Source organism: Calypte anna, chromosome 10 (assembly GCF_003957555.1).
Source record: "Calypte anna isolate BGI_N300 chromosome 10, bCalAnn1_v1.p, whole genome shotgun sequence".
In the NCBI taxonomy this organism is placed as follows: Eukaryota; Metazoa; Chordata; class Aves; order Apodiformes; family Trochilidae; genus Calypte; species Calypte anna.
In genome coordinates, this window is record NC_044256.1 from 4,430,619 (window position 1) to 4,448,761 (window position 18,143).

At 36.9% G+C, this 18,143-nt stretch overlaps 1 protein-coding gene across 11 annotated transcripts in view; it reads left to right on the top strand.

Moving 5' to 3' along the window:
* The window catches only part of TCF12 (transcription factor 12), a 168,873-nt gene that overhangs the window by 133,091 nt on the left and 17,639 nt on the right, over positions 1 to 18,143 (top strand). For 6 of the 11 annotated variants that reach the window (XM_030457257.1, XM_030457256.1, XM_030457255.1 and 3 more), the window contains 7 exons: positions 4,689 to 4,794; positions 5,927 to 6,066; positions 6,388 to 6,532; positions 8,067 to 8,131; positions 12,015 to 12,093; positions 16,781 to 16,854; positions 17,774 to 17,845. In XM_030457257.1, the coding sequence (XP_030313117.1) occupies positions 4,689 to 4,794; positions 5,927 to 6,066; positions 6,388 to 6,532; positions 8,067 to 8,131; positions 12,015 to 12,093; positions 16,781 to 16,854; positions 17,774 to 17,845 (681 nt within the window). The remainder of the gene's footprint in view (positions 1 to 4,688; positions 4,795 to 5,926; positions 6,067 to 6,387; positions 6,533 to 8,066; positions 8,132 to 12,014; positions 12,094 to 16,780; positions 16,855 to 17,773; positions 17,846 to 18,143) is intronic. The other 5 variants (XM_030457262.1, XM_030457261.1, XM_030457260.1 and 2 more) reach the window with 1 other exon arrangement.

Here is an 18,143-nt window from a genome sequence, read left to right on the forward strand (position 1 = left end):
CAAGACTGATGCTCTGTTGTCTTAAGGGAGTGTTTTATTTTCATTCTGGGCAGTAAGAAAAAGTTTAAAATGTATGAACCTTTGCAAATGCTACTGGAAACAAAAGGTATGATTGAGGATATGGTGTAGTGGTCTTGTGTACAAGGGCTCTTAATTTTGTCATCTTGCTTAAATATCGTCTACATGAGAATTCAGGGTGGGTTTCTTATTTTGGTAGCTTCTGTCTTGCTGGAAAGAATAGTGTGGAAGACTCTAGTTACTATTCTACATCCCTGAAGTTTTAGCACATGATTTTGTCAGAAACACAATAAATATGAAAACAAGTTTTCTTTTCCCACAGCTGCCGTTCAGCAGAATTAGCTTTTCCCACAAAACCTGCAGATAATACACTGTAAAATTTTGCCACATGTACAAATCATTCATCAGCATGCACTTGCTTAGTGCATGACTGCTGCAGATGGAATGTAGATAGGTTACTTAGCAGAGTTTACAAGCTACAGAATAGGTTATCCGTCTACTGTTTTCAGAAAATACTGTCACCAGCAGCTTGATAAATATTTTCTGAGCTTCCAAGAATTGTTAATAACTAGGGTTAAATTAGTAACATCATTCATAGTTTCATGAACAGTATGCTTGATGGAAGCCTCGGTCTTGAGATAGCATGAACTCATGGGAAGTAGGGTTTGGTTGCTTCCTTGCTTTTTTTAAAGTCTCCTTTTAGCATTAATATTAAACATTGATAAATATTTAAGAATTTGAAACAGATTACAGGAAAATTGCCTGGGAGGAAGTATGCCAACAGGAGGACTCTTAAATGTTGTATTTATTAGATGCATTTATAGAATGACACTTGGAAGTTTTACTTGGCATAAAATTTTGGAAACCCAGATCTTCAAATTAATGTTCATGTTGTGTTTAGTAAACAGAAGCACACTGATAATCCTTTGATGTGTTTTAGATATATAAGGTCTATGTAACTTTCATTATAGTGTTCATTATGTGTCTTAATCATCAGGGCAGATTTCAGAACTGGGTGATGTGTTTGTTTTGCTTAAATCTAATGTAGTACAGATAGTGCTCTGTTCTGAAGTCAGCTCCCACCGCAGCCCATCAGAAAACATCTCAGTTGTCATCCTGCTTTTCCCACTGGAGAAACAGAAACTGTTTCAGGGTGTGGAAAAGACCGACAGGATCTCTGACTCCATGTCCTTTGCAGCATACTTGTCCTGCCTTTCCTCTGTGGAGACTGTCTGCCCCTCAGCAGCACTGCAGCATTAGGATTGATGCATATTCTAGCACAGCTCCAAAGAAGTCGAGTCCTCCACTTGATAAGTCATGTAAAAAAACCTGGTTTTGGCGTGGGTTTATCAGAAGGGAATTTCCCATTCATAATCAGAGTATGTTTGGCCTGTCAGCATGGAGACACATCCGATGCCTTCGGGCACAGTGTCTTTAAGGGGAATTAGAAGATGGGCTCCTCTTCTACCTGCTGGAGACCCTCTTCAAGGCACCTTTGCAGACAAGCTGACCTTTTAAGTGTTTTTAAGTGTTCCTTGTCTTGATGGGAACGCCAGCCAGGAAATACTGGTTTGATGGCTCCTGTTATCAGTCACTGTTATCAGTTTAATAGCTAAAAGAGGCCGTCTTGAGCAGCCACATCATATTTATAACTGCCTTACCCAGATGTTGCAGAAGAGAAAGCCCTTTAACTGGGACACAACCATGCAAGCCTGCTGCAGGCCTGCAGCCTCAGAGTCTGTGCCTTGATGGGTAGCGGTCGTAGGGCATGAAGGGCTTTCAGAATAAACAAGCTGGTTGCCCTGATACATCACTTCCTGGCTTAAAAATAAAATTTCATCTTCTTTTAATCAACTTTTTTTTTCTTCTCTTTTAATTTAAAAGCTTTGTATTTTGCATCTCGTGGACTCCAGGTTAATCTTAGTAAATTTTCTCCTTTGCTTTTAAATTTTGTTTGTAGTAACACAACATAAAAATTATGATTAGGTCATTAACCAGAAAAAAACCTGGCACTCATCTGCAGGTGATCAGATGACATCAGAGGCCTGGTTTTAATTTGTGGGTAGTTCTGATTGTAACTAAAAGAGACTTGCTCCTTTTGTGGAAATGGCTGGCTATTTCCCCACATCTGGAGTTAATGAAGTCTTTGAGACCACATCAGTTGTGTTTTGCCGCAAGAACCCTTTGATCTGAAAAATCTAGACTGGCACAAGTGCAGCTTCATAACATTGCAGCTTTGTTTTTGCAGGCTATAGTTAAGATACCAAAACAAGCAGAAACTATATAAAGTTATGTGTCTGTGCTAGGACTTTCATGTAGCTGTTTGGAAGGGCCTCTTTTACATTAATATAATTCGTAACATTTTTATTATGCTAATGGCTTGTACATATGTATCTGTAAGTGGTACATTAGTAGAATTTTCTCAGTTTAGTTTCCCTTTTGAGGCAGTGTTTAATCATTTTTTATAAATCATCCAATTATGTAAAATGCTAAAATTTCAGCCTGAATCTTGTATTTACAAATCTCCCTGATAACATTGCAATTTAAAAGAAGTATAATTCGTCATTGTAGGTGATTTTGCATTAATCAGTGTATATCTTCATGGCGGGGCTAAATGTCATAAAGCTTTGTTTCCACTGCTGTCCAGTGACAGTGATAGATTATCCATCATCTATAGCATATGCTGCGTTATTCTGCACAACAGATAACTTGTAAATTAAGCCCAGTTTTGCCTAATATGTTTGCAGTCTTATGAGTGTGAATATTTACAAATTGACAGAGTGACATTTCTGTTAAAATATGTCTGAGGCATGGAATATACATGCATTCATCATATATAGTAAATACATATGTACTGCTAATGTTGCTTACAACGTATTGTCATTCTGTCACTCAGGTTTGGTAAGCATCTCTATTTTGCATTTATTCCATAAATGAAAATTTGCAAGTAAAATATTGATCAAAAGCTCCCTGTAAGGCCTTCTTTCCTAGAAAAAATTATTTGATTTTCATTTTTTTAAAACGTTACATAACTAAAAGTTGTAAGTTTTTCACTCGACTCCTCTCTATCTTTCTACCTGCTGCTGTTTTCACTACATGGCTTGTATCGACAGCCATGCCCTGCCTTAATTCCTTGTGCCCTTGTCCTGATTCCATCATACTGTAGTTTGATAGATTTTATTGAAATTCTGTTGATGTAAAACGAGTCTAAGAGAGTGGTAAATCAGCCCCTCTGATGTAAAAGAGTGCTGTCTGTAGGCACATGCCCAGCCATTTGGTCTGACAACAGCAGGCTAGAAAAGCACTTGGGGGAGTGGGGAGGAGGGGTATTGGTATGCAAATGGCAGCAGGACTTGCCCACTTCACTTTCTAAATATCCGTATCAGAACAGTCACCCTCCGGGAGAACAATGGTTCTCTTTTAGGGAACTTAGGCTTTTTTGTTGGCCGGCTTGGTTCTCCTGGCCCCTCTCCTGCTTGGTAAACAACGTAGCAGAAAGACAAGGGAGAGCGATGCGAATGTTGCAGAAACATGCGTTTGCCTGTGTTTGCACAGAAAGGGATAAAAATATTAGCTTCTGAATTTTAGGTCGTAGTATGCTTTGTAAGGTGCATTGTGTAAGCTTTGCAATTTAAAAGTATTCTTAATATATGCATTTATGAAGCTGCATGGATTTGTAAGGCGAAAGATTGAAACAAACCCACTTTTAGTTTAATTTGTAGCAAAAAGTGCTTTGGTTTCAATGTTTTCTTATTCTTTGCTGCTGTATTTGCTAATTTGCGAGCTTTTTAAAAAGATTTTTCTACTGACATACACTTGATATTTTGCAGTATTTGGGATATCAATCAAAATACTCATGAAAAAATGGCATTGCTTAGAACAGCTAATGTTATGGGTATGAGCCTGTGAATACTGGCTTTGTTGATTTGACTTTTTCCTGAATATGCTTTATATGTCTTCTTAGAGTCACTGTAGTGAAAGACTTCTAATCATGTTTTACAGTTTTTAACTTATAAGAAAATTTATTGTTCAGAAGTTGAGAATGTTGCTCCAGTGTGGCGTTACACTAAAAAAAGTATGATGCTGGTTTTCTTTAATGCTAGGCCAGTGTGAAAGTAATTTGCTCCATACTGCAGTTTTAAGATTATTCCTTAGGACTTACATGTATTTTTGAAGACTGTACAAAGGCATGAAGGTCTCTGAATGGATAATACAACAATCGCATTAAGATCTCTCCTTTTGTCACTGGATGTTCTTTTTCTTTCTGATTGTTAGGATGCCAGCTAATTAAATATGCAAAAAGGCATACGGTTGTTTTAAAATAAAGTTTGTTTGGGGCTCAGTTGTTTTATCTTGTTGTTTTTTTTTTTATCTTGAGCAACAAGTCTGTGCGAGTCATGCACTTAGAAAGCAAAATCAGCATTCAAGCTTTTATCAGGCCACCTGGCTGAGTTGGCACACCAGAAAGTGTGTTGTTAGGATCATTCTACTGTAGTTCCTCTGTACTGTGGCAACTTGCTAAAAAGCAAATAAAACAAGGGCAACAAATGCTGCAGCATGCTACACTGTTCTTTTTTTATTTTTGATTTCTATCTATATAGTGTTACAGGGTTTTTAATGCACAATGTTTATATACTACTAACATACTTTTATTGCTCTCCAATATTTAGGTGTACGCACCATCTCCAAGTTCTGATGATTTCAACAGAGAATCTCCAAGTTACCCGTCTCCTAAGCCACCAAGCAGTATGTTTGCTAGCACTTTCTTTATGCAAGGTGGGTAAAATGACTGCCAATTTACAGGTATATGTTACTTGTCCTTTAGGTAGAAAGCTGCAATCAGCCACTGTAGCAACAAATGAATGAGAAAGGGTGACATATTGTGCTAGAGCCTATCATTAAGTTTTATATACTTTTAAAACAGTTAGATCAAGGGAGCTGTCTGTTGATTTAGAAGTTTTTCTCATGACATTAATTGCTGACTGAAATTTAAGGGAATTATACACCAGGCCAGATGGACAGAATCCCCCATCCTTTGATTTGTAGGGGCTTCAGAGCAGCACGTTGGAGTGATAGAGAAAAATGAGGTGAGGGTTTCTTGACTGTTCTGGAATTTGACTGTACAATATCAGCTAACAGTCTTAAGTTCTCAAATGCTTATATATCCAGCATGTTAAAAAAAAAAAAAAAAAAAAAAAAAAAGAAGTTTTGCATTGAACAAAGCAAGAGCAGAATTCATTTCCTCAGCCTCACGTCATACGATTACCTCGTACTGTAGCCTGATGAGGTTTTGGAGCATATTGAAAGCATAGTCTCTCAGTACTGAAATTTACAGAATACTTCAGTTTGTGTTACAAAAGGAAAAAGGCATTGACACATGGGTTTAAGGCTTATGTAATGTAGTCATTTCAGCTAAATCTGCTGTTATGAAATGTTTTTATATTTTTAGGGTACTAAGGTATTTTAGACTATAAATTGCTTATTTTAGGTTAATAGATGTTTTGTGCTATATATTTATAACGTTAGTCAAACTTCTCTCTACTCCCTTTTTTATTATTTCTTTCACTCTGGAATTTTTATCAACCCTCTTGGTATAAATCTGGCCTTACTGAAGGTCTGTGTAATTAGCATAAGTGCTTGGTATTTTCTCAGCTGTGGTTGGATTGTATTTCAGCTATAAAGCCTCTGTTGGTTTTTTGGGTTTTTTATAAATATAGCAACAGTGTGGTGGCATGAAAATAGAAGACACAGTATAAACCAGTCACCATTTCCCTGCTAATGTTAGTCTGAGTAGCTGAATTCTGAATTCTTTTAAAATAATTCTGTAAAGGAAAGTAGAACTCAGGGCTCTTCTTCATTAAATGTATTTTTCTTGTTTTCTTTTTAAATGAAAAAAAAAAAAAAAAAGATGGGACCCACAATTCTTCTGACCTCTGGAGTTCATCCAATGGCATGAGCCAGCCTGGCTATGGTGGGATGCTGGGGGGCTCCTCTTCCCACATGTCCCAGTCTGGCAGTTACGGCAGCCTGCACACACACGACCGTTTGGTAAGAGACACAGCACAGATTAATGTCTTTGTACTTGTAAATGGAGATCCAACATACAATAATTCATTTCTTGTTTGCTGCTCACGAATGTCAGTTAAAAACCCAGTTCTCAGAAATCACAGACTTACTACGTTAGATTTATGTCCTTTTATTTATGTCTGTTGTACAAATAAAATCTGTGGCTTCACAGTGATATCTTCAGTGTATGGATGAATCCCTTTAATAAAGATCTGGGTGTTGTATATTTAGTATCTTTAAAAATTAACATTTATTTAAAGCAAAGACTGCTTGATGTCTGATGTCTGTTTCTCTTCTCTCTAGAGCTATCCCCCACATTCAGTCTCACCTACAGATATAAATGCCAGTCTTCCTCCAATGTCTAGCTTCCATCGTGGCAGCACCAGCAGTTCACCTTATGTAGCTGCCTCACACACTCCACCTGTCAATGGATCAGATAATATTCTGGGTAAAAATTCTTTCTGCTTTTCTGGTTTTTTCTCCCCCCACCCCCCTCAAGAAAATTAAGAGCTGCATGACACACAATTAGTAGGATTTAATTTGTGGGATAGAGGTAGGTCAGGGATACTGTAACACCATGACATTTCTGTCCTCACTATGGCTGAGGTAGGTGAGGCAAATTGTTTTGCAGTATGATTAAGACTTACTAGTTTATTTGCTCTCACATATAAGCCTACTCTCAGGAACTTGTGTTCATTTAACTTAACAGCAGTTGTCCTTCTGTAGGTTACTATGTGTAGACATTCATATCAGTAGTTCTGATGTTGCAGTTTTCTGCAGAGCTGCTGTTTCAACCAAGGTACTGTGCTGAAGAAAGGCAGAAGACTTTCTGTGAGGAGCTTGATAAACTGCATCGTAAATTCCTGTCTTTAGCTGATTTGGAGATTACTGAATAGCCAGTATGGTGGCTGGTTTAGTCTCTTCCATACTTACCTAGAAAGCAGAAAATACAGGAGGATCATCTATTCCTTGGATGTATTTGCACATCTTAAGATACTGCCCTACAAAGTAAATGCTTGCAGACACCCCTTTGTCAATTAAGTATGGTTTTCACCTAGTTTCATTTTAAGTAAGTGGAATTTAGTTGGAGTGACTGTTGGCTTTTATTTGGGAATGTGTCTTACACTCAGATCTTTAAACAGAACCCAGTTAATGAATCTGCATGGGAAGCTCAGGCTCAAAAATTCAGGTTTGTCAAAACAGCAAGTGTTATATGATGTAGATTTCTGATATGAGTGGCTTATTCACATTAAATCTTTTGACACTAGAAGTTGATAACTGGAGAAAGGAGACTGACTTCTAAAGGGTCTGTCTTCTACAGTAAAGCAGGTATTTCAGAGGATTCAAGTCCTTCCTGTGTTTCCAATTGGCAGGGCTTCAGACCTCCTCTTGGCTTGATGGTGTGTGTGGAGCAAAAGGGCACACAAAGCTGTTGACATGCAGCTAAGAGCAGGGGTGGCAGAAAGCTTGGTGGATGAGAGGTTTTCCAGGGATTTTGTAATATAAAGATGAGAGGACAACATGGAGAATTAGAGCAGGGGGAGCAAAGAAACAAAAGGAACTATTCAGTGTATTTGGCATTAAGAATTAATGACACGTTCAGCACTTCGGTGATAACAGCTTGGAAATAAGCTGCAATAATAAATTTTTCTGATTTTTATTTTCTTTTCACATTTCATTAAAATTAGCCTGTGATCCTAGAAAATAATTTCAGTCTTTTCTCCAACTGCTTTCACTTGTTGGTCCTTAAGTTATCATGGAGATACTGTGTTTGACTTTAAAGAGGAGAGCATTTATATTTAAATCTAATTGTTTTAATTAAATTTTTAAGTATAATGAGGACTGATTCTGTTGACACTGATTTCCTAAGAGTATCAGTTTAAAAAAGTGGTTTTTTCAGCTTTACATGATTAATAAAATAGTTACAAAATATACAATTTCAGCTTCAAAAATAAGTGTCGGGTTTGCTTCCCATATTACAGGAAACAGAGGAAATGGTGCTGGAAGCTCACAGACAGGTGATGCACTGGGAAAGGCTTTGGCATCTGTAAGTAGCAGTTAAAATACTCAAAGATGTGTTTCAATCTTTGTATCCATTATTGATGAGTTTATTAATTTTGTAATATCAAACCAGGAGTTTTTATTTATAAAGTTAAAATAATGTACCATGACACAATGCCATACTAGACAAAAATATGAAAAAATCAAGTGGAAAATGCTTTATTTGTAGAAGACTGCCTTTTCTTTTTTCAAGTGATGAAAAAATTTAGAGAAGAAAGTTTATAGAAAGTTGTTTAGAAAAATAAGATAATAAAAAGGGATTTTTTTTCTTTTGCATTAATAAAATCAGAAATAATTATTATAAAACAGAAACTGATAGAAAAGGTTTCAGAGTTGGCATGATGGCTGGAGGAGCACTTCGTGTTTCTTGTATGTAGCAAGAAGGGAGACTAAGCCTGATGTAAAAGTACTATTTTTTCACTGCAAAAGACTGATCTGGGTTGGATTCTGCATCCCTCACCTCATACCAGTGAATGCAGATGTGCATATTCTTGCAGATCTGTTGCCCTTCCATCCCTCAGAGGGTCATATATTAAAAGATTACCAGACCTGATAATGTCTGTAATGTCCAGATTGGGTAGGAGAACTCTGACCTACTGGCTTTGAGGAGAAAAATGTCCCTGTTGCTTTTGAGGATTCAGCAAGCAGATAACAACTTGTGAGTCCAGAGGGCAGCTAACACTCTCTTTTTGTCTGTTTGAGACCTGTCAGGAAAGAATTGGGATCATTTTGACTCCTAGAAATAGCAGAGCTTACATCCTTCAGGCTGTTCATTACTCAGCAGATGTATTAGGATGTCTGCTGTTCTGCAAACTGACCAGAATTTCTGATACAAGTCTGACGTGCTGGCTGGTTAGACCTGCAGGACTTCCTGACATTTTCCTTTTTAAAATTAATTTTCTTGTCCTTTTAGGTAATTTTTTCCCGAGTCATTAGCTGAGAAAACCAGGCTGATGTTTTGAGGAAAAACTCTAAATACCCTGAGATTGGAAGTCAGGGCAGAAATGTTTAATCTAACTGGTGGGTGGGCTCTGGTTGTCATAGAAACTTGTTTCTGTCATCCTGTGTTGTTGCTTGGCAGGAGCAGCCAGGTCATTCCATAAATCATTTCTGTCATAGCTGATGGTGATGCATTCCATCTGCTCTATCAGTGCATGCCATAGTCTGCACACTTCAAATCCCTCGCCTCATCCATCTGCTTCCCCTGCACCCCGCAACACGGGCGCTCCCAGCACCATTCCCGCGCTTGTTGGGCAGGGAGCACCCCTCAGGGCTGTGGAGAGGAGGGAGGTGGTCTGTCCTGCAGGTGAAGCTGCCACCGTGAATTTTAATGGCTGCTAAACTTTTTTGTGTGAATGAAGTTTCATTTAAATACTGCAGTTGGCTTGGCTTTTTTTTTTTTCCCCCCTCAGACAACACCGAACGCCTCTGTTAGGATTTTAAATGCTACTGCTGCAACTGTTGAGAGGAATTTCTGGTTCTAAAATTCTGTTGATGTACATCTCACAATAGGCCTTTCATGTGAGAAACATCAGAGGATAGGACATTTGTTCTTCAGTTTAGGTATTAAAGACCATACAGAATAGTATGTGATTAAACATGTAAGGCCAGATAATACATTTGCAAAGGTTCTTTTATTTTAGGTTTAAGCCTGGATAATTGTGGTCTTAATCTCAGGGTAGGCAAGAAAGAGAATTGTACATGAAAGTATTTACACAAAGTTCCCAAAGCCCTGTGGATTATGCATTAGTTTGGATAATGAACTAGTATAGATAGGAAGAAAAGAAAATCTGGGTATTCGTGCCATTTCTAATGTGTTTCCCTGAACATTTGCCAAACAATAACCCTTTAAGATTGTGCCCATGGAGGGTTATATGGCAGGAGAAACATCTGGTTTATTTCATTGCCTAATGCCAAATCAAAACACTTGGTCTTTAATTTAGAGTAGATCAAACACGAGGACTGTTTAACTTTGTTGATTATATCAGACCTCTTTGTGATAACTTATGTTTTGATTCCTACCTCAGAACTAGGGTAAAGGCCTTTGTACCGTCTCGTTAGTTAAATAGCCACTGGTCCCCTCACAAAAGAAAAGAAAATGTAGGGAAGTTGACTTCTAAAAGTAATTCATGAATTAAGTTTCTTTGTTGCTTTAGACTCAATAACATTAACATAACAAAGCCTAACTGAAATGTACACTGTAGTGTTTAAAAAATTGGACTAACAGCTCTGAGGTTTGGCTCTGCGGGCTCTCAATTGTGCAGCTTTTGTCTAAGAGCCTTTTCATTAGACCTTGGCATATTGGCACCCCGCTGATTGGAATGGACCATGACTGATAGGAGGAGGAGCCTCATTTGTTGCAGTAAAATGAGTCATGTTACCGTTTAAGCCTGGCAGAAGGTGTCAGGGTTGTTCATCATTGGTCATTTAGCAGCAGAGTGGCCAGGGACTGCATGCAGAATGAATTCTGACCTCGTGTTTTAGTTGTTTAGTTTAATGTAGGTTTCCTCTCTTATAAAGTATAGCAAAAATACAGAATTGGCAGGTGGAGTGGTGGAAAAACATCAGTTTCAAAAGAAACTTCATGGCCTTTGTTTTGATATAATTTTCTGTATTTTTTTTCTGTCTGGAACACTCTACAGTTCCCATACTGACACCCAAGATTTATTTTTATACTTCATGTACTTTGCATGAATTTCCTACAATGGTCTGAGGTAGTTTGTTCTTTTAAATGTATTTTCTTTCTAGCACTTATGAAAAGGAGGAGTTATTTTCCATTAGGGAACTGATGGTCTCCTCTAATTAAAAACTCTGATAGATCAGGAAAGGAGCATGTGGTCTGCTGGGTCCTGGTTTTGTCAGTTCAAAAAAACCCACAATGTGCAGCTTAACCAAGTCCCAGTTTATTATCAGCTAAATGCTGAAATGTCATGTTGTCTGTGTAAAGAGACATGAACCACAGTGCCAGGGAAGAGTTTTTTTAACTGCCATCTGATGACTTACAAATTCTGATGACTTAAAAATTCTGGTCTCTGCTCAAGTAAAACACATTTGAACTGATGATCTATAAAAATACGTTCAGAAATCCATACTCAGAATCTAAATCTATTCAATTCCCTTCACAAAATGAATTTTTCAATAATCTTGATATTTTAAGTTTTAATTGAAGCTTTAAGCATTGTGTATTATGTTTTTGTCAATTACATTTTACTAACAAAATTACATTTTATATTAACAGGAAGGAATTAATTGTTACAAGCTGAGTTTTAATATATGTTAGTAGTATATTAATATATCAGCTACTGAAATAGAAGTAAGAGAAAAATTCTATGTGCTGCAATACGTAGGAAGAGAGAAAAAATTCAAATGGTTTATTTTGGTAGGTACCAATAGTAACTAGAGTTAAATGCTTTCTTGGTATTTTCTCTTGTGAAGACGTAATCTATAGAAGACATGTGACTGCTGGATTCTTTTCTCTCTTCAAAGTTTGGGAAGTTATTATTCCTCTGTGTTTTCCTGAAGTTTTTTTACAGTTACTTGTGTTCTGTTAACACAGGCATCGCTCCTGAAAAGGCCTGTAATTGCTGCTGCTGTTAAAGTAGAAGGCAGCTCAGTTATACTTGTGTCACTATCAAATACAGCCTGTGCTTATTTTGACAACTGCTTGAAAATGAAAGTTCTCTGGACATTTTTAGAGCCTTGACTGTAACACAACAGAGCTGTGATCGAAGGATCAAACCAAGTTTTTTGATATAAATCCATCATTAAGAGTGATAATTAAAAGCATTTAAAGAAATCCAAGTAGCTATTTTTTTTTAACTGGGTATTATGACATCTATTGATATCCAAACTCTTTTGTCTGTCGTTAGATTTATTCTCCTGATCACACCAGCAGTAGCTTTCCATCGAATCCATCAACACCAGTTGGATCACCATCGCCTCTCACAGGTAGAAATTAACCATATGGTAGTAACTTGTGTGTTGTTCTGAAAACGTTTTGTTTGGAATCCCAGTGTTATCAGCAGTGACTCCTTATGTAAATACTCTGTATTTTCTATGTCTTTCCATTGTACTAAGCCCAGATTTATAAATCCAGATTTGAAAATACTTTTGTTATGAGCATTCATTTATTTAAATTCTGGCACCTGGTTGTGAAAATCAGCTTATTCAGGTAATCTTGGAAAAAAATTAAATAATCATATCCTGTGGCAGCTATGTAGGTGTCTGTACAGATCTGTACAATTGAAAAGGAATGAGTGGTTTGGTTGGGCTTTTTTTAAGCTATAATGATAAAACTTTACAGCAGCTTTCAGTGACAAACACAGCAGATGTGTGCTCCCTCTAATGAAAATATAGTAGACAATGAGACTATCCAATTTTTGCACAGGATAGCTTTTCATTCCTATCTTTCATGAATGCTTTCATTCTATGGGAGAAGAATTTCTGGCATTTTTCAAAATGAATGCTCTGTATTGCAGCCACCTCTGTCACCTGTGCTTTGTGTGTTTGTAGAGTGAATGTGGGAAGGAGCATTCCAGCGTGGAGATGAACTGTGGGCAGCTGCCTGCAGCTATTAGTGGGTAGTGCAGCTTTCACAGACACTGTGGCCTCAGCTGTCTAGTAAAAGTTGAACAGCTGTTCTCCATATAGAGAGGACTGTGAAAGCTCCATTGACTTAAATTTGTTGTTTAACAAAGAACTAGAATTACAAGCAAGATGATGTAACTTTAACCCTCTTCTTTCCTATAGCACAATTTGTTAAATTATTTAGCATTTATACAACAGTCTGTTTTCTCATTCTCTGTTTTCTAATATATCTCTGCAGACTCCTGGCTGTTACTCACTCTTTTTCAACAGTTTTGCTTTTTTTTTAAAAAAACAAACAAGCAAAAAAAAAACCCAACAATTACTGAAGAGTGCATAGAATGAGTTTAGCTGAACACTTTTGTAATCTAGATTAATAAATTTATAAAGCTCCTGCATACAAAATGCATTCATATAGATATATATGTGTGTGAATATGCGTGTCTATATATGCAGCATCACTCTGAAAACTTCCATCATTCGTACTTCACTCGTATTTAATGGATACTGTTCTGGTTTTCTGTGGACCTAATGGATTAATGAATGTCTGACATGCCATACCTGAGCAGATGCTTTGGGCATTTTGTTTCTACAACTGAAAAAAACATGTTCACTTGGGTAACAATGGGATTAATGGGATTTTTGGTTTAGTGATTGCAGTTGACAAAAAATGTTTTGTGTATCCTTGTTGTGCTGGAAAGGCAGATCAAACCAGAAAACTATTATATTCTAACAATATTTTCTTTTTAACATCAAAGCAAATATTGAAAAGAGCTTCATGGCTGGAAAAAAAGCTCTGGCATTTCATAGAATTTAGAAATTTTAAAGATCCCAATTGGAGTTCTCTGCTGTGATACAACACCTAGATTTGTAAGCATGGAAGCACTAGCTGATTTCTGGGTTTAGAATACAAATTTTGAGTTCCCTAAAATTTGTGGATTCCCTTTGCTGTTGATGCTGATGTCTCTTCAAACCTGCATCAGATGTAAAACTCCAAAATTCACACTTTGATTTGTGTTCTTGTTCTGAATTCTGATGACTGGGTGTAGATAGAAGCAAATAATATTGAAATCCTTCTCAGACACAAACTTAGCATCTGCTTTGCAGTTATATCCTCCTGCCCCACCCTGTTTTAATTCTACTGATAGAGTTTACCAAGCCTTTGGTAAGTTGCTTCAGTAGTTAATTACCTTCATTTATGAATCTGGACTTTCATTTTTAATTCCAGATGAGTCACTAAGAACACAGTGAAGCACAATGTAAAGTAATGACTTGCTATATTTATTGTTATTTATATTCCTGGTAGCCATTTTCTGTCCTGACCCAAAAAGTTATTGCAGATAAAACAAATGTTTTATGTATACTAAAATAACATATATTTGGAACATTTTAGCCTTCATCATGATTTTCATCTTTTGCAGGTAGTTTGTTGGTTATTTAGCATCCTTACTATTATAGATTTGGCTTAGTAATAATTTACCTATCCTTTAATTGTAAATTCCAGTAGCAGAACTCCTGTTTGCCATTTAAAGCATTAAGAGGTAGCAGCTTCATAAGACAAGTGTCTTATTTGGCTGTTACATTACTGAATAAGAACTAACAACTTTTATTTATTAATTTAAGAGCTTTGAGAACAACATGATGAAAACCCCCAAGTATACACATAATTCTATGTGTCCCATCTTGTCTGTCCTCATTTAATTTCTAATTTTACATAAACATGCCAGAGCTTAGCTTCTTGCATAGCTTTTGTGTTACATGGATGTGAAGTTTATAAACAGCTCTGAATGGTGGGAGCCTTGGTATTTAAAGAATCTTCTCCCAACATCAGAGATACTCCAAAGGGTTGGTGGGTTCTGAGGATGCAAAACCAGCCCTTCTGCAGTCTCCTTTGCCTGTGTGTGTGTGTGTGTGTGTGTGTGTGTGTGTGTGTGTGTGTGTGTGAAAAGGGAGCCAAGGGATTAGTGTTGGGGAGACTGAGAGTAAGAACAATGCTCCAGTGATTACTATCGATGACCCCTGTAAATCCTAACATTTGCCTGGCTTATTTGCTTTTTCATGCTGCTATGTTGGTGCTGCACTAAAAGCTGCAGTTGTTAATTGCAGAGCTTGTGGTGCCAGGATGCTTTTTAACATAATTGGTGGATTTCATGCACAAACTTCTAAGAAGGGGGAGTGGGAGGAGGAAAGCAGGAAATCAGTGCCATCTGGCAACCTGCGAAGACACGGAGTCAGGGAACGCCAGGCTCGGGAGGAGTGCGAGCGTTACTAGAGGTGTGATGAGAAACTGCAGGCTGCACTTGGGGCGTTCGAGTTGGGTATTCTCTCCTCTCTCTCCTTTTTGTTTCCTTTGTGATAAGTCCTGCTTGGAGTTTTGTTCTGGGCTTACAATAAAAAAATAGTACATTTTTCCATTTAAACCCACCCCCCCCAAACTCGTTAGGCTGGGAGTTGAGTATTTATTTCCTTAACTGGTTGCCTTTCTGCTTAAAATTGAGCTGATGCTTTATTGTAGGAAGTAGAGCCCTCAACCATATCAGTAGTTGAGCACTCATTAAAGCCTTGACTGTGGTCTTGTCTCTAAAAACAGAGTTTTGACCAGATGAAAATTTAAACGTTACCCTGAGCCAAAATACTTTAAAGTTGTTTCATTAATGCTTTGCAAAAGTAAGTGGGACTCCAAGCGTGATTCCTAAGTTCAGGAATGACAATAATGCAGACAGAGGGAGACTCCAGATCAAGACCCAGAGTAGCTGTGTGAAGTGAAAATTGGTAATTGTAAACTTACTTACTGGTGTCGTTACATTTTAAAAGAGAATTCCAGTACAGTTATAGCAGCTCTGGGCTTTTATGAAATTGGAGATGGTTTTGGTCAGTCTTTTTTTTTTTTTTAATTAGAAAGGGAACATTTAGGTATTTTAATAGCTATGCAAGCTGTACTCTTTTTGTTAAATAAAACCCTTTCTTTAAAAGGTAACTACTTGCAGCTCTCTGAACAAAGGAACTGTAATGTTATTAAACCTTTTACCAGTTTTCCAGACGTACAGCTCTGGCTGTTATTGGAAGAACAAGCCCACAAGCTCTTCCTTTAATGAGCTGCTTTGGATTGTATGTCCATAATTTATTAATGTAATTGCTTTATTATTACATTTGTATGGCTGAAAGGAAGCTGTCTATAATGGACGTAGAATTTCATGTAGTATCTTTATAAGTGATGCATTATTAGTTGGTGAGAAAAATACATGTTATACTACTCCAGACATTGCTTTAAAAGTACTGCTTTATTAGTTACTGCATTTCACATCTAGTTCTCTCTGAATTTGATATGGTAATCATGGTATATTTGTCAGATTAGAGTGGATGCAGATTTGAAATTGCAGTGTGTAAGTAATATGACTATGATTGTCAATTTGTTGTGCAGTCGACGATTCTATAGCTGCTAATTTACCTTAAATATATCTGAAATAACAAATGGAAATAACCTAGGTTTATTTTTACTCTTCTCAACTTGGAATCCATTCTAAACAACAGTGGTATAGTGTAGAATTTGGCAACATAAAGAAAGCTTTAGATCCAGTTTTAAGTTTTCTTATGCAGTAGAGAGGTGTCACAAAAGTTAATTTTCCAGTTATCCTTATTTCAGTGTCTGTTTGATTTCTTCAAATATTTGTGTTGTGTATTTTAACACTGTTCAAGATAAGTCTACATATACTGAACATAATGTGAAGAAGAAAGAATTCAGCAATCTTTTTGTGGTGACACTGGCAGAAGGCAGGTATTTCAGACACCGTGTGTATGTGTTTAGTCCACTTATTTCATGTTGAAGTTCTTGGGAGATGTCACTGTTTTGTCATGGATAAGGTGTCTGACTCTACAGATGCCAGGATATAAAAATGATCCCTCAGAAAGGCAGAATGAAGGGATTTGTCCTCCTTATGTTAGCTTACCTTTATTCAGGATTTATTGGGTTTAATTATGTCGAGAAATACTGTATTTCTGCTTCCCACTTATGCTGCATAAATCTGTGCATTAACCTAGACAATTTTGACAGGTGCCAGTCAGTGGTCTAGGAGTGGAGGACAAGCCCCCTCATCTCCAAACTATGAAAACTCTCTACACTCCTTGGTAAGAATCGCTGAAAGCACCACAGTACTTTTTTACTTAAGAGTTGAAGGCTTGGTTTTGTATAAATCCTGCATATCATTAAAGGAAACAGTAGGATAGCATTACAAATGAATTCTTTGCTAACAAATGGCCTGTTCAGTTGAACAATATAAGACGTGCAGGGTGTGTCTTTCACCATCTGTTCCTTGGGCATCAGGCTTCTGTGCTGAGGACAGCTGGTGCTAAAGCGCTGTTAGGAGATTCTGGTACCTTTTCACAAATCCATAGCTAATTCTTATCTAAAGTTCAGTCTGGAGAAAAGATAAAGACTTCATGCCTTTGCATTTACTTGTCCTTCCCCCTGTCTCCCTGAAATTGTGTTCTCTTGGGCTTGTTTTCATTGCACTGTCATTAAAGTATTAATAAGTCTTTATTTGTAATTATTATTTGGTTTTGGGAAATGTTCGTTTATTAATTAATGAAATATTTTACAAAAAACCACACAGGAAGTAATTCTGTACAGCATTGTTCATTTTCGTCTATTGAAGATCCAGCAGAGGATTTAAGTTACTGAGTTTTTGTAAAATTTCTAAAAAAAAGAAAGAAAGGGGAAAAATTGAGGGAAGGTTTTCATAACCTGTTAATATTTCTAGTTTCCACAGATGTAATTTTTTTTTCCTGTCTAACTAGAATACATTTAAGCTAAATCAGTTTTCTTTTCTTCAGTATTTTTGCAATTAAATATAATTGATGTTTACATCTTAGAATCCTAACTGCGGTGTTAAATATTAGCCTTTTCTTATCTTAATACAATCAGATCTCTGTTGCATTAACTTGACTAACAATTTATTGCTGACATGCACATCAGCTGTTTCCTCACCTCTTTTTTGAATTAATCTTAACCTGTGCTTTGCTTCCTGTTCTGTCTTGACTTTGCCAGAAAAATCGAGTTGAACAGCAACTTCACGAGCATTTGCAAGATGCAATGTCCTTCTTAAAGGATGTCTGTGAGGTACTATTTCACTTTAGATGGTGCCTTTTTGTGTTTTCAGTTAATGCTTCCTTTGGATTCCCCATTGAAAACTTAAATTAGTGTAGCATATGACCCATCTTTTGACTCCAACATTCTGCTATTTCAGTTTCTAGAGAGCTGCAATGTTAGAATTCGATTTGCTTTGGGGTTTTTTCCGTCTTTTTTTTAAAAAAAATAATTTTAACACAGACTTGAAGGGAGATTTAGGTTAGATGTTAGGAAGAAATTCTTTAATTTGAGGGTGGTGAGACACTGGAACAGGTTTCTCAAGGAAGCT